Source organism: Calypte anna, chromosome 1 (genome assembly GCF_003957555.1).
Source record: "Calypte anna isolate BGI_N300 chromosome 1, bCalAnn1_v1.p, whole genome shotgun sequence".
NCBI classification, from domain to species: Eukaryota; Metazoa; Chordata; class Aves; order Apodiformes; family Trochilidae; genus Calypte; species Calypte anna.
Window position 1 is genome coordinate 136,871,040 of NC_044244.1, and position 19,373 is coordinate 136,890,412.

The 19,373-nt window shown below is 41.8% G+C and overlaps 2 protein-coding genes across 4 annotated transcripts in view; one reads left to right on the top strand and one right to left on the bottom strand.

Moving 5' to 3' along the window:
* Positions 1 to 407: 407 nt before the first annotated feature.
* On the top strand, positions 408 to 13,377 carry C1H2orf49 (chromosome 1 C2orf49 homolog). The gene is made up of 4 exons (XM_030462934.1): positions 408 to 784; positions 2,516 to 2,682; positions 6,010 to 6,370; positions 10,233 to 13,377. Exons 1-4 carry the CDS (start codon positions 656 to 658, stop codon positions 10,287 to 10,289), a joined length of 714 nt encoding a protein of 237 aa, XP_030318794.1. The 5' UTR covers positions 408 to 655; the 3' UTR covers positions 10,290 to 13,377.
* Positions 13,378 to 13,386: 9 nt separating this feature from the next.
* The window catches only part of FHL2 (four and a half LIM domains 2), a 41,690-nt gene continuing 35,703 nt past the window's right edge, over positions 13,387 to 19,373 (bottom strand). For 2 of the 3 annotated variants that reach the window (XM_030462953.1, XM_030462958.1), the window contains exons 4-6: positions 18,584 to 18,753; positions 14,993 to 15,179; positions 13,419 to 14,229 (exon numbers count right to left, since the gene is read on the bottom strand). In XM_030462953.1, the coding sequence (XP_030318813.1) occupies positions 14,078 to 14,229; positions 14,993 to 15,179; positions 18,584 to 18,753 (509 nt within the window). In that variant the 3' untranslated portion in view covers positions 13,419 to 14,077. Of the gene's footprint in view, positions 14,230 to 14,992; positions 15,180 to 18,583; positions 18,754 to 19,373 lie in introns of all 3 variants that reach the window. The other variant, XM_008498046.2, reaches the window with a different exon arrangement.

Genomic DNA, 19,373 nt, shown 5'->3' on the forward strand with positions numbered 1-19,373 from the left:
CCTGTGCAGTTCAGCAGCCCCGAGGAGCAGGTGGTGGTTTTACTCTGCAAAAGCAAAGCAACTTCTGGTGCTGTGGACCAGCACTTCATAGGCAAAATTTTAGATCCTATTTAATTGTGTGGCAGTGCTGCTGCGTGTAGCACCGCTGACGTTTTACAGTTTCTTAGGCAAGCTGGCAGAATTGTAACAAAACAGACGCGTTTTTCCCCATTTAGCAGCACCCGCTGGGGATGACGCCACCTTATTGCCAATGCAAAGCTCCTCCCGGACCCTGCTCGGAGCTCTCCGGCAAAAAAAACCCGGAGAATCCCTACCAAGCCAACCCAATCCCTGTTTTGCTGTCCCTAAGGCAGGCGTCTCACGTCACACACTGCTCACGTCACACACACACCCCGCTCCAGAACACGACGTGAAAGCAGCGCTGGGCGCATCTGCCCTGGAAGGTCAATTCCCCCTCCGTGTCTGACAGCCGGCGGCTCCTCCACTCCGCCAGTCACCCACCGCCAGCTTCCCTGACCCGCGTTCACCTCTAAGGGATAAAGGGGGAAGCTCTCCATGACGTCACGCCGATGGCGTCATTTCCCGACCCAGGCTCCTCTCCGCGCGCGCCGCGCAGCATTGTGGGAAGCCGGAAAGGGGCCGCCGGGGGAAGAAGATGGCGGCGCAAGGAAGGGGCCGGCTGGGCGGCGACAAGGAAGAGCGGGAGTCGGGGCGATCGGAGTCGGAGTTGCTGCTGCACCCAGAGCTGCTGTCGGAGGAGTTCCTGCAGCTCACCCTGGAGCGGGTGCGATGGGCGCCTCCGGGGAGCGACCGGGGCGGGGAGGGGGTGGTGCGGCGCGGCTCGGCGGCTGCCCCGCCCGGCGGGAAGGGAGGCCTCTCAAGGGGCTGTCGCCCTGCTTCTTGCTGCGTTCCTCTCCTCCTTGTTAGGCCGCCCGGTTGGCTTCGTACTCTGTAGGGAAATTCCTGTCCCCGTCGCCTTTACCAGAGGCTTATCCCGGTCCTCCGGAGGTGTCCAGCCATCGTAGCACCCAGCATGGGAATGCAGGAAGCATTGAAGGGGAAAAAAGCAAACAAAACCCCAGTCAGTGCTGTGTAGGAGAGGTCTTTGCTCAGAGGAGGCTCGTGGTGTGAGAAAGCTTTCCGGGTTTGTTTCCGTGTTTAAACGCTGCCGCTGCTCTTACACAAATCAGTGTCTGCAAGGCAGTGCTTGCCTGCTGTGGAAATACGATTTTTTTACTCTGTTAAAGATGTCACGTTCATACCCACTGACTTGAGGCAGTGCATCCTAAGCAATCAATCGAGCTAATGCTTAAGTATGCATCCTTGAGAAGAATCTGAGTTTGAAAGTTAGTTATAAACTGTTTTGAGCTGTATGACACTTCAGTTTTAATTTGGGGTATTTGCTGCCTCCTTGCCTGAAAATATGAGGTGTGTGAAGCAATAGTAATCAAAATTCCAGGTTTTTGACCGAGCTTGCTACATTTTTATATGCTTTTGTCCATGTAGTGTATGTGGATGAAAATGTACAGGTGTTAGACCCTCATCAGAAATCACAGACTGTTGCCAGGACTGGTGGTAGAGGCTTGACCAGCTTTCAGTGACCACCAGTTTGTAGGAAGACAGTGGGGCTTTTTTAATACATTTGGCAGGAGGTGCCAAGAAATTCTGTAATTACAAGTCTGTGCATGATTAGAAAGAAAGCTGGGGTTCTGTTGCAGCTGGCAGTTACTAGAGATTTCCCTTTGCAACTTAACTCTGTGAACTGGTGAAAGCAGCACAGCTCTACCTCAGCACAGCTCTACATCTGTATGGTTGAACTATGCATTTTTTAGAAGTGTGAAGAGCTCTGGTATTGTAGTTGGATTTAGTGAAGTGTGTTTCAGAGTCCATTAAGACATCAGTCATCAAACTGAAAACATCAGTATGACTATCATAACTTTTTGGGTTTTTTTCCCTCTCCTGTTTTTATTGTGAAAAATTGCAGAGTTTTGCGTAGGGAGAGTTTACAGGGTTGACCTGGGTGGGCAAAGGTGATGAGCTGCCCAGTACTGGTTGAAGCTGGATTCAGCTGTCTCTGAAACTGATAGAAACAGCCTGTCCCACACAAAAATTTCAAGAAGAGGAGCTCATGGCACCTGTGCTGGAATGCTGTTAACAAAGAGCAGTAACCAGCAGTGGCAGGAGGCACAGGAAGCAACACATATGTGAAGAGATGGACTTGCAGGTAGTGGAAGAGAAAAACATTAAAGACGTCCTGCTGCCTGACTGAAGTGAGGAACAGTGTAATTCACACAGGAAACAAGGAAAGTTGACAGTAGGAAGGCAGGAGACCAGGCTGTCATTGGACAGGACAGTTCATGGCCTCTCCACACCAATCAGCCCAGCAGCCCCCTCAGGTCTGAAACCTTGGCATTTATGCCACCTTAAAGTGGCTTTTGAAAAAAAGGAGTTATACCACTAAGTTTTTTGTATCTTGAATTTGTCATAATAATAACTTTTTTTCTGTTCCCTACAGAAAAATATACTAGTTGAAAATGATGTAAAAATGGACAAAGATAGCCTTACTGATCTCTATATTCAATATGCCATTCCCCTGCCTCAGCGTGACTTACCAAAAAGTAGATGGGGGAAAATGATGGAAAAGAAAAGACAGCAAAATGAGTTGAAAAGTGAGAATAAAAGGTAATTTAGCTTTTACTTGGCTGAACTTGAAGAATTTAGGACAATGCATTTAGTTTTATCTTTGTTTGCCTGATTAATGAAACTTGTACAGCTTTTGAACATTGTTACATTTTACAGAGAAAGTCATGTCAGATCTCATGTAGAAAGTCTTAGATTCTAATGCTGCAATAGTAGGAAAAAGGGGGAAGATAATCAGTTTTTGTCATCTATATGTTGTCAATGGTATCTAGCTTGTAGTGATTCTTTTCATAGAATCACAGAATGGTTTGTGTTGGAAGGGACCTTTAAAGGTCCTCTAGTCCAACCCCCCTGTCATGGGCAGGGACATAATAAACTAGATCAGATTGCTCAGAGCCCCATCTAACCTGGCTTTGAATACCTCCAGGGAGAGAGCATCTACCACCTCTCTGGACAACCTGTTCCAAGGTTTCACCACCCTCAGAGTAAAGGATTTTTTTGTTTTATCTTGTGTAGATCTACCCTCTTTCAGTTAAAAAAAAATACCCCTTGTCATTTTGCAGCAGGCCCTAATAAAAACTCTCTCCCCATCTTTCTAACAAGCCCCTTTCGGGCAGTGGAAGGCTGCTCTGAGGTCTTCCTGGAGCCTTCTCCAGGCTGGATGACCCCAAATCTCTCAGCCTGTCTTCACAGTAGAAGTGCTCCAGTCCTCTGATCATCTTCACAGTCCTCTTCTGGACTTGCTTCAACAGCTCCTTGTCCTTCTTGTTCTGGAGGCTCCAGAACTGGACACAGAACTCCAGGTGGGGTCTCACAAGAGCAGAGTAGAGTGGGAGATTCACCTCCCTTGACCTGCTGGCCACTCTTCTTTTGATGCAGCCCAGGATCTGGTTGTCTTTCTGGGCTATGAGTCCACGTTGCCACTTCACATTCAGTCTCATTCACCAGTAGCTGCAAATCCTCTACAGGGCTGCTCTCAATCCCTTCATCCCCCAGCCTGTATTGATTCAGGGTTATGGGTGCATTTCAAGGTACTTTATAATTAAGACTAATTATTTTTTGTTTCACCCTATTTTTGTTAAAGAGTAATGGTATTTACAGTGTTTCAGAAGAGTGCCAATAGCATGTCTACGTTAGAGTCAGTGGTGTATGCTGCAGCAGTTTCGTGTGTCCAAAATTAATATCTGCTTTCTGGAAGAAGCACTCTATTATTTTTTTTTAAACCTGTTTGTTTTATCTGGGAGAAAAGTTCTGCAAAAATTTATTTTACTGAATCTCTTCTCCAAACCTCCCTCCTGCCCAAGACTTTGATTTTGATATGTGATGTGCATGGCCAGCATTCTGATTTAGTTTCAGCAGTAAATCGTAAGAAAAGATGGAGGGAGACTGATTATTTTCAGATTGGGAGAATGGCTTGATCCAGGGTTTATATGTAGAATCAGTGTAGAGGCTCTTATTTTCCTATTATAAAATTCAGTAGTAGTTAAACACAGAACAGCTGATGGCATGTCCTCTTTGGTAACAGGCAACTATTCAGGGTAATCACGTAGCGGGAGCTAAACCCTGCACTTCTCTTTGGTTTTAGGGTGCTACCTTAAGTACCAGGATAAGCCAGACAAAAGCAGGAGCATTTTTCATCAGGTTGGTCTCATAATTGGTGACTGCTCAGAGATAATCCTGACTTTCTTGAGTAATCTCATGAAACAATGAAAACCTGGATCACTCACGTAGGGAATCTTTTGCTTCCTCTAATAAATGCTGTTCTTTATCATTCACTGCAAAGTAAACAGCAGGATTAGAGCAGCCCTCTGTTCAGCCCAGCCAAAAGTGCAGCTAGACCATTTCTCTAGGAAGTAGATGTGCATTGACATCCAGCTTTCACAGAGTGACGTGCAGGAAAGGACATGATACCAATACATTTCATTACTCAGCTGTTATCTAGCCTCAGTGTCCTCCCTCAGGAAGGTGCTGAGGCTAACATGAGTCCTGCTATGTTCATGTAGAGTGAGCTATGATAACTTTGTGGGTTGGTTTTTTGGGGGTTTTTTTTGGCAGTTAGGATGTTTTCTAATACTACTGGTTTGGTATCAGCCCAATAGCATTCCTTTTTCATAAATCAGTTACTACTGAATTGGACAGGTCTGACTAGATATAGGCTTAAAGGCAGAAACTACTATAATAAAAATAATAAAGATCATTAAATCAGCTTAGGGTTCTTGTTCAAGAACAGCTAATTGCAAAAAGAGATATGCTTTTTTGCTTAATGCATTCTTTGTCTAACAGTCTTTTAGACTGTATTAACATGGTGATTTTGAGTAAGAGTGGGAAAAGGGAAATGTAGAAGCATCAGAATATTGGATGCTGTAAGGTGGCACATGCTTTCTCAAATATTCACCTTCTGAAATACCTAACAGCTGTTAATGTGAGCCATCAATGTGCTTGCAGCCCAGAAAACCAGCTGTGTCCTGGGCTTCATCAAAAGAGGTGTGGCCAGTTGGTTGAGCAAGGTGATTCTCCCCCTCTACTCTGCTCTTGTGAGACCCACCTGGAGTACTTTGTCCAGTTCTGGAGTCCCCAACAAAAGAAGGACATAGAGCTCCTTGCATGTATGCAGAGGAGAACCACACAAATGATCAGGACGGGAGCACCTCCCCTGTGAAGCCAGGCTGAGAAAGTTGGGGTTGTTCAGCCTGGAGAAGAGAAGGCTCCCAGGTGACCTTATAGTGGCTTTTTGATACCTGCAGGGGGATTACAGGAAAGCTGGGGTAGGACATTTTGCACATTAGTGTAGCAAGAGGGCAAGGGGCAGTGGTTTAAAACTTGAAGAGGGGAGACTTAGATTAGATACTAGGAGGAAATTTTTTGTTATGAAGGCAGGAAGACCCTGGCATGGGTTGCCCAGGGAGGTTGTGCATGTCCCTTCCCTGGAAGTGTTCAAGGCCAGGTTGGATGGGACTTTGAGTAACCTGATCTAGTGAGAGGTGTCCCTGCCCACAGCAGCAGGGCTGGAGCTAGACGAAATTTAAGGTCCCTTCCAACCCAAACCATTCTGAGGTCTCTTTAGTTACTCTGGAATAGCTACAGTGGTATAAACATGCAGTCTATGTAACTGTAATTGTCTGTCTAGAAAGCTCCTCGCTGAAACATCTTTGCTGAGGAACACAGCCCTGTGCCATGCTCCTGCCTTTGTATCTTGGGAACAATTTCTGTTACCTATAGTTTGGAGCAGCTGAGAGTTTAAGCTTAGTATTTTGGTGATAACATTTTATTTAAAGCAAGGTTAAATTCTTTTTACTAATGTCTTTGATATCCTTTTTTTTTGGATCATATGTCTTGTTTCTCTGAGAATTCTACAATTTGTATTTTTAGTGTTACAATGGTGGAAGGTCTAAGGAAGCGCCCATTAATTGTTTTTGATGGCAATTCAACAAGTACAAGCATAAAGGTGAAGAAGACAGAGAATGGAGCAGCTGATCGCCTAAAACCTCCTCCAGCTGGAAGCACCACCAACACTGTTAGAAGATTATCAGTTCCTTCAAATACCTCAACATACATTTCAGCCTCCAGTTTATCAGAGGACGCAAAGCTGGGGATGAGGAATAACAAGCAGAACAATGTTTCAAAGACTAACAGCAGTGTGTTGGCTGGTCTGAAGGAGTGCCCTTTGTCTCCAGGGACTACTGCTGTGAAGTTAAAGAGAGCTCTTCCCAAAGAAGAATCTGATTTGTCGGTATGTATGTTCATTATCTTGTTTTGCAGGTTGGTTTTTCGTTTTTTTTAATTGAAACTTGCAGGAGCCAAAAATACACCCTTGTAAGATTTTGTGGGATTACTTTCTTTTGGAGTAATAGTAGATTCTTTATTTAGAAAAAGGCAAAAGAGTAGCTGGTTTGGGAAAGATCAGAATGGAAAAATTAAGTTCTTTTTACTTGGTCATGGGAAACTTTGGTGTGAGAATGGCAGTTTTGTAGAAAACATGCATGTAATTTTAAAATTAATAAAGGGGTAATACTTAAGATGGTAGCAGTCAAATAAAATACAAACAAAATGGGCCTTCCAGTAGGTCAGAGAAAGAAGTGATGTATGCAGGCTTTATGAGAGAAAAAGTGGTTTGTTTTCTGTAGTAGGGAAGAAAAAAATGGATTGATAACATTTGTAACAATCACACTTGAATGGTTGAATGAGACAAGCTTTCACTTGTCAAAGTGAAGGAAGAGATGTTACAGGAACTGAAGTGAGATGCTGAGAGCTGTATCATTAGAGGAAGAACACCATCTGTTTTAAATCTCATGTAGGAATTGGCAAGCTAGAGAAAGGAACTGGATGTGAAAATCTGGAGAGCTGCCTAGATTGTAGGTCTGAATGAGAAGCCATAAAAACAAACCATACTATCTGAAGTGCCATGCCAAAGGTTGAGTGCTCATTTTGAGCCATGGTGATTTTAATGAGGTGCCTGGACTTCTATAAGACAATGAAAAAGGCTGAGATCTTGAGCAGAACGGTGCTGTTATCAACTAAAAGACTAATGACCGAGCTGTTAACTATGGAAGAAAATAGTTATCTTCTTTCTGCAAGTTAGATTCAGTTGCAAACATTTTCTGTAGAGAACTGCACTACAGATAGGGTCAGGCTGAGGCTGATGAGCTGAAGTGATGAGAGAAAAGCTAAAGCAGAATATATAAAATGAGGAGGGCATGGACTTGAGTATGTAAGTAATGGTGATGAATGTAGCTGCCAGTTGGGGAGAAAGATAGAACAGAGGTTAATTTTGACAAAAATGTGGTTAGTCTTTAAGGGCTTGTCAGTGAGCAAGGAACAATGGGCCATCTCCTTCTTAAAATATGCTGTGAGGTAGAGATAAGTCTTATTGTTGTGTTGCATTTGCATGTTGCAAATAGAAATGAAGAAATTTTGACTTTTCTACTGGAATATGGGAATATCTGAAATAAATCTGGGCTTCAGAAGAAGAAATTGAAACAACTATCTTTTCTCAGCTGAACTGCAGGGGGAGCTTCAAATGTGCAGTGTGCAATTACATTGATTAAAATTTTCCCAGGACACCAGACCTAACTTCTGTTTTCTCAGCATTGCCTCATTAAATGCTTTCTTTTTATCTCTTTAAAAATATATATTCAAGAAAGAATGCAGGTAATAACCTTGCTGCAAGAATCGGTTGGTTCCATCAGACTTTGCATCTATGCAAAGTCTTTTTTCCAGAAGATAAGTAGCAGCTTTTTACAAGAATCATAGCTGAGGTCCTGAAGCAAATTTATGCTGGAGAGTTGCATTTCATACTACCAATATCCCTAATTTATTTTAGTATTTAGAATTCTTCTAAGTATCAATCAGATCTGAACTAACAGAGCTTTTGCATGACACTCAAAAGCTATGGCTTTTGACACTCTTAGCCACAGTGCACATTGTTCAAGTTAAGACCAGTAAGTTCAGTTGTGTTTCTGTTAATGTCAGGGGCATTTGAAGTTCACAAACAATCTCAGAATTGTTGTGGTTAGAAAATACCTCTAAGATCACTGAGTGCACCCTTCAACCCAGAAAAAACCACCATGCCCCCTACAGCAATGTCCTGAAGTTTCACATCTACATGTTTTTTTAATAGCTGCAGGGATGGTGACTCCACCACCTCCCTGAGCAGCCTGTTCCAGTACCTGACTTATCTTTCAGTAGAAAGAAATTCTTCCTAATATATAGCTGAAACCTCCCCTGACACAACTTCAGACCATTTCCTCTTGTCATTATTTACCTGGGAGAAGAGGCCAACATCCGCTTCCCTACAGCTTCCTTTCAGGTAGCTGTAGAGAGCAGTAAGGTCTCCCCTCAGCTTCCTCTTCTCCAAACTGAACAATGAGAGTTTCCTCAGCCTCTTCTCATTGATCATGTTTTCTAGACCCTTCATCTAGACCCTTGGCTGCCCTTCTCTGGTCTCACTCCAGTGTCCTTTTTGTAGTGAGGGGCCCAAAACTGAACGCAGAACTCAAGGTGTGGCCTCAACACTGCCGAGTACAGGGGTACCATCTCTTCCCTTCTCCTGATGGCCACACTATTTCTGATGCAGATCAGGATACTGTTTGCTCTCTTAGCCTCCTGTGTACACTGCTGGCTCGTAGCCAGGTGTTGAGCACTACCCCCAGGTTCTTTTCCTCTGTGTAGCTCCAGCCACTCTTCCCCAAGCCTGTGCCATTGCCTGGGGTTGTTGTGACCAAAATGCAAGACCCGGCACTTGGCCTTGTTGAACCTCATACAGTTGGCCTTGGCCCACTGATCCAGCCTATCCAGTAGGGCCTTCTTACCCCTGAGCAGATCAAAAATCCTGCCCAGCTTGTTGTCTGCAAGCTTGCTGAGGAAGCATTCAATCCCCTCATATAGATCACTGATAAAGATGTTGAACAAGACTGGCCCCAAAACTGAGCCCTGGAGAACACCACTGGTGTTTGGCCACCAACTGGATTTAACTCGGTTCAGAACAATTCTCTGGGCCCAGCCAGCCAGCCAGATTTTTACCCATGGAAGAGCACACCCGTCTATGCCATGAACTGTCAGCATCTCTAGAATTGTAGTTAGGCAGCTGTGTTATATGGATGTTAGTTAACTGTCTAAAATTAAAGATCAGGGTATTAAGTGTGATGCAGCCAGGGCAAATCAGTACAGGTGGCAGATGGCTGTAAAGTATAAAGCTGGGTGTATTTTTAGTATAATGACAGCAACAACAATTTCAAGCAAGTGACTGTTCTTTGACTTTCAAGAAAAACTTAAGTACATATGCTGAATAGCACAGGATTATCCTGATTTTTGGGTCTGATTCCCTTCAGCCTTTCAGTGGTTGCAATGCACAGCATCATTGTAAATAAGCTAACATTTGAACTCTTAAGGAGTTCCCCAAGCCAATGTTTAGCAGAATGTTCTTTAAAACTCAAATACCTGTCTTATGTAAGCTGTCAAAGCTCTAACTGCTCATATTTATTTTTAGATTTTTTTTTAGATACTGAAAGGTAATTACTTCACCCCTTCAATCTCCCATTGGTTTACTTTGGGCTTGCTGGATTTTTTCTGCTTTCTTGGGGCAGGGCTTGAAAGATGAGTTCATCTGAGGCTTTGGCAGTTATTTCAGTTCTTTTATACAGGTCATTACAAAGGAAGACCTACTTTTCCTTCTCTTTTTGTGCTGTTTGACAAAGTTAATTGGTTTCTGAGTTGTATGGGTTTTTTTTTCTTATACAATCACATTTCAACAAGTATATTAAGGTGGCACTTTGAAATAACCAGAAATACAGTTAGAAATTCCAAAATGTGCCTTATTTTTAGATGCATAATTGAAAGACGTCCTTGCATAACTTACTGTAGGATTAAGGAAAAACAAAAAGGTATGTGATTTGCAGGTAGATAAAATAATTTGCTTCTCTAGAGAACTTTTGTGATATTTAACTTTCTCCACAAGATGGCAATATAAAGCTGCTGTAGTAGCATATAGCTGAGTTTAGCCATAGTTAGTACTAGATTTGAATATGGTAAACTAATTTCTAACTTCTGTTTATGCACTGTGTCTAAGAACTCTTTCATATTTCCTTGTATTTCAGAATGACCTAAAGCCTACGGAAGCAAAGAAGAAAATCCAGCATGTTACATGGCCATGAAGTAGCTAATGGTTCTTGAAACATAAGTGTTACTTCCAGATTTTCAAACAGATAAGTCATATGTAAACAGTTGAAGTACAATTCTTTTTAAAACTTACAGGGATTCAGATTGCTGTGAAGTTTTAACAAGTTTAAAGGTTCCCTGTTGTAAAGCCAGAGTCATTATCATCAGTCACCTTAAGAGTATCTACTCTTGTGCACCAACTAGTTCATTACTTTTTTACAAGGTGATAATATTATATACATAACATTATGTATGTAATATACTAATTACAGATTCTAAAGCCCCCACTTTTAGTTTTCAAGATTATTATAGTTCATCTCCTGCATGTCCCTACGATTCACACATACATACATATATTTTTTTGTTTCAGTAAGATTCGATTTTGTTCCACTTCTGGTTAAATAATTAAAATAGGTATTGAAATTCAGAGTGATCCCAAGACCTTTCTTGGCTTCAAAAAGATAATTCATTTAGATGAGAGAACTGATAAGGTACTCTGAGAATTTTTTTTTCTTTTGTTGCACAGAACAAGAGTGTAGAATTTACAGTGCAAGTTAGGTTGGTAATAAGAGATGAACTATTTAACAGCATTACTTCAAATTGAAGTTTCTCTTATTGATGTATGAAATAAGGAACGCACAGGTGGGAGTATATTATGAGACTGATAGGAATCTTTGAGAGGAAGTAGTGAATGGGTTAGTGCCATGTTCTCTTAAATATACAGGCATGTTTGATACGTGCATAAGTGTGAAAATATGCTGATATAGCAGACAGATTATAAAATATGAGGAAGACATGTGGAATGCAGACCAGGGCTTTCTCAACTTCCTAACCATTGGATAGGGAAAGGGACAGAAAAATAAAAAGTACCTCGAGAGCCTTAGCATATGTAATTGCACTCTAAAAAACTCGCTGCAACCTGTGTTCCCTTCCTTTGATAATTTAAAATGGATGTTGGTTTTCTGTGAAACTTGGTGTTTCATTTGGATTACTGGTAGTGCTTTATAAGGCAGAAATCCAGTTAAGTTGATGGGAACATTTTTATTAAATCTCAGTGGCTCAGGGTGAAGCCAATTTAGCTACATTTTAGATATGGATGGTAAATAATAACAACACTCCCAGACTTACTAAAACAAAGCCAAAACCAGAATCAACTTCTGAATCCACTTAGTTAACCCACTAAAAGAAGCTGTCAGTAGTGATTTGAAAAGTTTGTTTACATTTTTAACATTGGTTAATACTTAAACCAAAACTTGTAGCTTAATTAATTTCTGACAGAAATTCGGTATTCACTGTTAGGACATAAAAGGCACATCTTGAATGCTGTAAAATGGTAAGAATGTGTGTTTTGAAACAGTGTGTGCTATTTTCCTTTTACTAAAACCACTTGTGCAGTTTTTGTACTTGAGTACAGCAAACTTTAACATAATGTACATTTTATATGTAAAGAGTTGTCTTTTACGTAGCCTTATCCTATTTAAATAAATTCAATTAAAAGCAAACAAAGTAGTGCTGACTTGTTTTGTGATGTAATGAAGCTTGTTCAATTTATACTCATATTTTCCCTTGAAGTGATTAGAACTTAAGAGAAAGCCTACAGGGTAAAAGGCTCTGTAGCTACTTTGGAGTTGTAGCAGCAGTTAGTATCATGTGAAGTGCTGGTCCTTGCACTAGTGTAGCAGTCTGGTAGGAGCTCTGTTTTGTGGGAGGCTTCTTGGCAGTGGTTCAGAGTCTAGGCTGTATTTTGTTGTAGTTCCAGTTGCTAGGAGCACGTGTGTGTTGGTATGTGTTAGGGGGCAATGTGCAGAACTGTACTGGAATAATTGCATGGTGCTGCTATTGCCTGGTAACAGTCTTTGTTTTCAGGCCACTATGCTTTCCAGCCCTGTCATGTTTCACCTACTGTTTCCCAAAGGTGAGAGCAACTTGTTGTCTGTTGAAGTGCTTTGGGGGGCAAGCTGCAAGGTGGTCTGCCCTTACTGCTGCCTTCTACCCATTTAGCTAATAATAATCATCCTTCTTTTCTCAGCAAAGCATTAGAGCAGAGCTGCAATGTGCTGGGTGGTTGCCAGACCTTAGAGGGAAAGGAAAGTGAGGTGCTTGCCCTTCTTTTGAGGAGTGTGGATGTAAGTGGGATTTTTATGTTCTTTAAAGCAGCCTTCATCATGGGTTAATATCACCAAAGGATAGAATTCAGTCATTCAGGTTAGCACAGTGGACAGCCATCCAGCAAAGTTCTTCAAATGGTGTACAGTAAACCAAATTTGATCTGATAAATCTGTTTAGTTTGTTGAATTAATGAGAGGAATGAATGAATGAATGAATGTGAGCACTTTACACTTGATACAAAAAGACAGATTCAAGAGTGTTGGCAGGAGCTAGGAGCACTCTTTCTCTACCCACTTACACAGAGTAAGTATAATCTTAATTCTTCTTTCTGCATCTGTTAAAGTGTGATATGCCACTTTCCTTCTTATTCTGAATGCAAATTATTTCCATCTTGAAGGTGTACCAGGGTTCTGTGTTGCATAACATGGCTGTGTTTCGTGGACCAAATTATCTTCCTTTGGATTGTTTCATTTTGATTTTGTTGTCCAGCCAGCATGCTGTTGCTGACAGTTTTCTTTGCAGCAAACATGCGGCAGAAATCATGCTAGAGCAAAGCTTATGACATATTGCAAACAGAACAAAATGCCCTAATATTGGAGTTATACTTCTGACTTTCACAAAGATTAGAACTCTTTTGAGTTGTCTTGACCTGTCTTGCTGAGAACAATAATATTTTGGTTTTGAGTTGAACACATATGAGCCTATGAAGACATTCTGGTCAGCTGCAAAAACACATAAAAATGTATTTTTATACAGTTGTTCAGTTTTGCTGAGAGTTTTCCCACTGATTTCAGTTAGTAGAAGACTGCTGTATCAGCAAGGGCCCTTATGGGGGTTGTCTAAATGCCACAGTTTCATAAATACTGGGTGAAAAAAGGGTTGTGTTTGTATGGCTCTTACATTGTTTCCTCAGAGTGTGAAAGCATTTTATTTGTAAATATCTAACATGTAAATAAACTTAAAGCACAATCACAACTTTGTTTTAAATGTTTTTATTTTGAAAAATACAATGTGTAGTGTAACGTCGGCTAAGTGTAATACTGACACTGTCAATCAGAACTTGTACTTCACACAATGAGTCGTGCAATAAAACATGAACCTCTTGTGAAGCATTCCTACTTCAACTCTTTTATCATTATCTCTTCATGGCATAGCACAAATCCTTGTACACTGAAACACCCTCTACCACACTTGACAGCACACATAGTCACGTAGCTCAAGAACACTGAGGCGAGACCACAGCCTTATTGAAACTGAATGATGTTTGCCATTGATGTCAGTGGGCTGAAGGTTTCACCCTGAATATCCATCTATGAATGTATTGTGCATGGCCATTGTAATCCTTGAGCTATATCACTTGCTTGTAACTTGAATATTCTAATGGAAGGACAAAAAGAAACCCAAGCACAGTGTGTTATGTCAGTAACACTCAAATGGTTTTACATCTCAGGCTTTGCATTAGCTTTGGGTAGGTGTAGAAATCTTAAACATCAACAGTGCTACTAGAGATTTTGAAGCAGTTTCCCTCTTCAGATTTGGAGAGTTTGAAGAAAAAGGTTATGTGATCCTAATAGTACAGCGAAACACAGAGTGGCAAAGCTAGTTCTGAACAGCCACGTATTCAGACTATATTGCAAGCAGAGCTTTCCTCCCCTCTTCTCATCTCTTATTATCTTCAAATATCCTTCCCACACTCAGGGCAAAGGATATCATCCCTTTCTGTGAGGAAGCCACGACCCACTAATGAGAGGGAGCACTTCTTGCAGTTAAAGCAATCATTATGCCACTGCCGTTCTTCAAAGGAGATGTACTTAGTTCCTCCAAGTCCTGTGTGTAAACCAAAAGAATTCAGTTACAAGGGAAGAATAGCACTTCAGCCATCAAGTGATGCTGCTTCAGATTTCCTTCATGGATTGCTATGGAGATCTCTCTTATAGTAGTGAAATAACACCATTGAGGTAAACCTGTTTGTTGCTGTGCTAATTTTACCACCCTGATTTTGCAGCAAGTAGTATTTTCATCCTAAAACAGTTCTGTTGCTTTCAGCTAAGTTAGTGAACTAGACTGTTGCTGCTGGTGATAATGGCAGGCATTAACTTTCAAAGGATGGCACTATAGTAAACTGCAGAAGAAAAGGAACACAACTGCCCCTGAACAGAAGTCTGTTTTTTCAGAGTGCATTATGGCATGTATGCAAGTTAATTTTGTTTTGTAAAATTGTATGTGGATCACTAAAGAAGTCTGACAGGTGACTGTTGATGCTGAGGTCAGTGATTCCTCTAATGAATGCAAATGGAATGATGCATAGAACACACACGTTCCACTACATGCATAGCTCTGTTACTGTGTGTCTACCATGTTCCATGAAAATCATGTGAAAAGGAGGAAAATTCAATTTAAGCACCATTTCAGGACTTTCTTTTTGTTAGTCACTTGGAAGGCATCTTAAGTATTTAATTTCATATATCTTGAGTTGTATAAAATCTTGAGTGTCTCTTGAGTGTTATTCAGAACAAATTATAGAGAAATCTATCATAGTTCATGGAAAAAAAACCCCAAAATTTAAAGTCCCTAACCACAAGACACCTACCACTGATGGGGTTTGTGCATCCAGCACACTTCTTGGCGTAGAGGTTGCAGAAGCAGCTCAGGCAATAGGCAAACTCATCCCTGGAGGTAAAGCGTTGTCCAGAGAGCTGCTTCTTGCATCCAGTACAAACAAAGCACTCCTTATGCCACGGCTGCTCCCGGTAAGTAACACCTCCTGTAGTAATAGCCTGTTTTATGGAAAGACAGAAAGTGTTTTCTTGAGGGTGGCAAGTTTGTATCTTGATTTGGTAGAGGGGAAGGGTGAGGAGGCTTTTGTGGATGGAGGAGGGAAAAAAGGCTTAGCAACAGGAAAATCATCATTTTGGCTGGAGATGGCCTTTAGAAAAGCAAGCAAATTATTATTAATAATTTCCTAGTTTATACAAAGCCCCATAATAAAAGTAATTTATTCTCCATATATTGTATTATCTCAGTCTCAGTTGTTCTCTTTGTTTTTAAAGCTACCCTTTGTATGTTGCTTTCCATGTATGTGTGCTAGGATTTTTCTTATCTCTCTCTCCACCTGTCCCATTCTTCATGATGAAGGAGCTACCTTATGTGTCTCAACTTCTCTGTTGACTCCTTGGCAAAGATTGCTTTTTTCCCCAAGTCTTAGCTGAAATCTTTGCTTTCTGCTTCTCCAGACTTTGGTGGTTTTTTGTTGGGTTTTTTTGTTTTTGTTTGTTCATTTTTTTGTTTTTTCCTCTTCTAACAAGTCATTGCTTTCAAAAAGAGCTCCCCTGATGTTAGACAAACTGGGCATGTTTCGACCCTTTGAGTGCCCTTAAAGATGCTGTAAAATTGGACAAGTTAGTTTTTCTTCCTTTCTTCCCTACAGTGAGATTCCCTGGGAATCAGACTTGTATGTGATCATACTACCTAATATGTTTATTAATCTGGGTCTTTGTCTCTTTCCCAAGTATTTTTGAGCCTGTTCTCAAATGTGGGTAGCATTGGGCACTAGACAGTCCTAGGAGCTTCATAAAATTGATAGATAGGTAGTAGCAAAGGTGATTAGGTATACTTCAAGTCAAAGGCTGAAAGAAACTTGTTCTTGTCACTATCTCCAGGCATATCAAGGACATGGGAGTCATCAAGAGCAGTCAGCATGGTTTTATCAAGGGTAAATCATGTTTGACTAACCTCATAGCCTTCTATGAGGAAATTACTAGGTGGATAGATGATGGAAGAGCAGTAGATGTGGTTTATCTTGATTTCAGTAAAGCATTTGACACCGTCTCTCACAGCATCCTTGTAGATAAGTTGATCAAATATGGGTTTGGTGATCAGGTAGTGAGGTGGATCAGGAACTGGTTGAAAGGAAGGAGTCAGAGAGTTGTAGTCAATGGGGCAGAATCTGGTTGGAGGTGTGTGACTAGTGGAGTCCCTCAGGGGTCGGTGCTGGGACCGGTGTTGTTCAATATCTTCATCAACGACTTGGATGAGGGTATAGAATGTACCCTCAGCAAGTTTGCTGATGACACTAAGCTGGGAGGAGTGGCTGACACACCAGAAGGCTGTGCTGCCATTCAGAGAGACTTGGACAGGCTGGAGAGTTGGGCAGGGAGAAACATGATGAAATTCAACAAGGGGAAGTGTAGAGTCTTGCATTTGGGGAAGAACAACGAGATGTCCCAGTATAGGTTGGGGGCTGACCTGCTGGGGAGCAGTGTAGGTGAAAGAGACCTGGGGGTCCTGGTTGACAAGAAGATGACCATGAGCCAGCAATGTGCCCTTGTGGCCAAGAAGGCCAATGGCATCCTGGGGTGCATTAGAAAGGGTGTGGTTAGTAGGTCAAGAGAGGTTCTCCTCCCCCTCTATTCTGCATTGGTGAGGCCACACCTGGAGTATTGTGTCCAGTTCTGGGCCCCTCAGTTCAAGAAGGACAGGGAAGTGCTTGAAAGAGTCCAGCGCAGAGCTACTAAGATGATTAAGGGAGTGGAACATCTCCCTTATGAGGAAAGGCTGAGGGAGCTGGGTCTCTTTAGTTTGGAGAAAAGGAGACTGAGGGGTGACCTCATCAATGTTTTCAAATATGTAAGGGGTGAGTGTCAGGGAGATGGAGTTAGGCTCTTCTCAGTAGTGACCAGTGATAGGACAAGGGGTAATGGGTGTAAATTGGAGCATAGGAGGTTCAAGTTGAATATTCGAAAAAATTTTTTTACTGTAAGGGTGACAGAGCCCTGGAACAGGCTGCCCAGGGGGGTCGTGGAGTCTCCTTCACTGGAGACATTCAAAACCCGCCTGGACACGTTCCTATGTGATGTACTCTAGGTGGCCCTGCTCTGGCAGGGGGGGTTGGACTAGATGATCTTTTGAGGTCCCTTCCAACCCCTAGGATTCTGTGATTCTGTGAAAGAAAAATTTAGACTTTACCCGTTTTATTTTGCTTGTGCAGCAGCAGCAAAGATATAGCAATTTCTGTCCAGCTTTTATGGCTGACCAGATTGCAGCTTTCATAGAATCATAGAATTGGCTGGGTTGGAAGGGACCTCAGAGATCATCAAGTCCAACCCTTGATCCACTACCACTGCAGTTACCAGACCATGGCACTGAGTGCCACATCCAGTCTCTTTTTAAATATCTCCAGGGATGGAGAATCCACTACTTCCCTGGGCAGCCCATTCCAATGCCTGATCACCCTCTCCATAAAGAAATTCTTTCTAATATCCAACCTAAACCTCCCCTGGCACAACTTGAGACCATGCCCTCTTGTCTTGCTGATGGCTGCCTGGGAGAAGAGACCGACCCCCCCCCCTGGCTACACCCTCTTTTCAGGGAGTTGTAGAGAGTGATGAGGTCTCCTCTGAGCCTCCTCTTCTCCAGGCTGAGAGCACATAGCACACACAGGAGAAAGTTTTGGTAGTGTGGGCACATGGGGTGACTGGAAGTGCACAGAGTGTAAAGGGGCACATAGGAAAAACAGTGGCAGAAGGAAAGGGCATTTACTGTGGATGAAGCTGTAGTTTTGATTGGTTTTGCCTATGCATTTGACCATAGGAAACTGAGATGCATTAGTTCCCTAATAAATGAGAAGTTGGTTTGGTTTTGAAAGAATTCTAAAACTTTTATTTGTGTATAGAATTTAGGAAATTCGCAAATAAAATGTCCTTAGCCTAGAAAGTTGTACTCCTGGGCATATTGAGTTTTTATCCAGTGTTTTTATCAGAAATGGCATTTGCTCTGTGTAAAGCTGATCTCTCTGTCTTGAACTTCATTAGAACATCTAAATATGATCACTGCTAGCTCATCTTCCAGTTGGAATGTTTGAGTATGTGATATTTGATGGGTTATACAGAAATGAGGTTATTCCAATTCATAGGTGGTTTTTATCCCTGTTTTCTGTTTTGTTTTGTTCTTAGAAACCTATTCTCTTCATACTTTCAATACAAGGGGGGACTAGGAGAGTTCTCAATGTCGTAAATACTCTGCTTGATGCAGAATGGGAAGTGGAATTCTATAATCTCTTAAAATCAGTTGATTATAAATCTTTTATCACAGATAATAACAAAGATACACTCTACCTACATGGATGTAAAATGGGATGGACTTCAGTCCCTTAGGTTTTAGGGAAGTATAATCAGAGCACTACCTTCTTGCACTGGACGCACTGCATGGCAAACTGCTTTTCGTAGCAGGGTACACAAAAGTTTTGGTTGTCCTTAGGGATGAAGCTCTTGGTCCCAATAGGCTGTTGGCAGCGGTAGCAGATAAAGCAGGTCTCGTGCCAGCTGTTGCCCTTGTATTCCATCTTCCGAGTACCTGGAATGAGAGCAGAGCATCAGCTGAACTACTCCTGGGTGAGCCAGGTGCAGTTTGTAGCTCTTGTTTGCCTGGAGCTGGAGGCTGTTTCATGTTCCCACCAGGTTTGCACAGTATGTTTTTGGAGAGGGAGTGTCTCTTCTCCTGTATAGAAGCATTTACCACTAGTAGTGGAAGCTTGGGACAACTTTTTGTGGTATAAAGTTACTAATGATTTCTATTGCACCGGAAGATTCTAGGGAACTGAGGAGACACCAGTAAAACTACTGTTAGTGCTAAGTGAAGATGAGGACATTACTCATTAAAGTTTGACTTTGTTCATTCCATGTCCCTTTTGTTTCTTTTTCAGACAGCTATAAGCTACCTGGTTAACTCCTGGCAAGCTTCTTGCCTCCCTTTTTCCAATAAAGTGTATATATATATATATGTATACACACGTATACTATGTATAAAGTATATATACTACATATAAAGGATTATTTCTTATTTGCTCTGGGCCTCGTTCCTGTCCTCATTGAGGTCCACTATAAATTGTTTCCAGCTCTGCAACACCTATCCTAAATGTTTTTCTATCACTTGAGACATTCCATTAGAATGAAGTTTTCTTTCTGTATTCAATA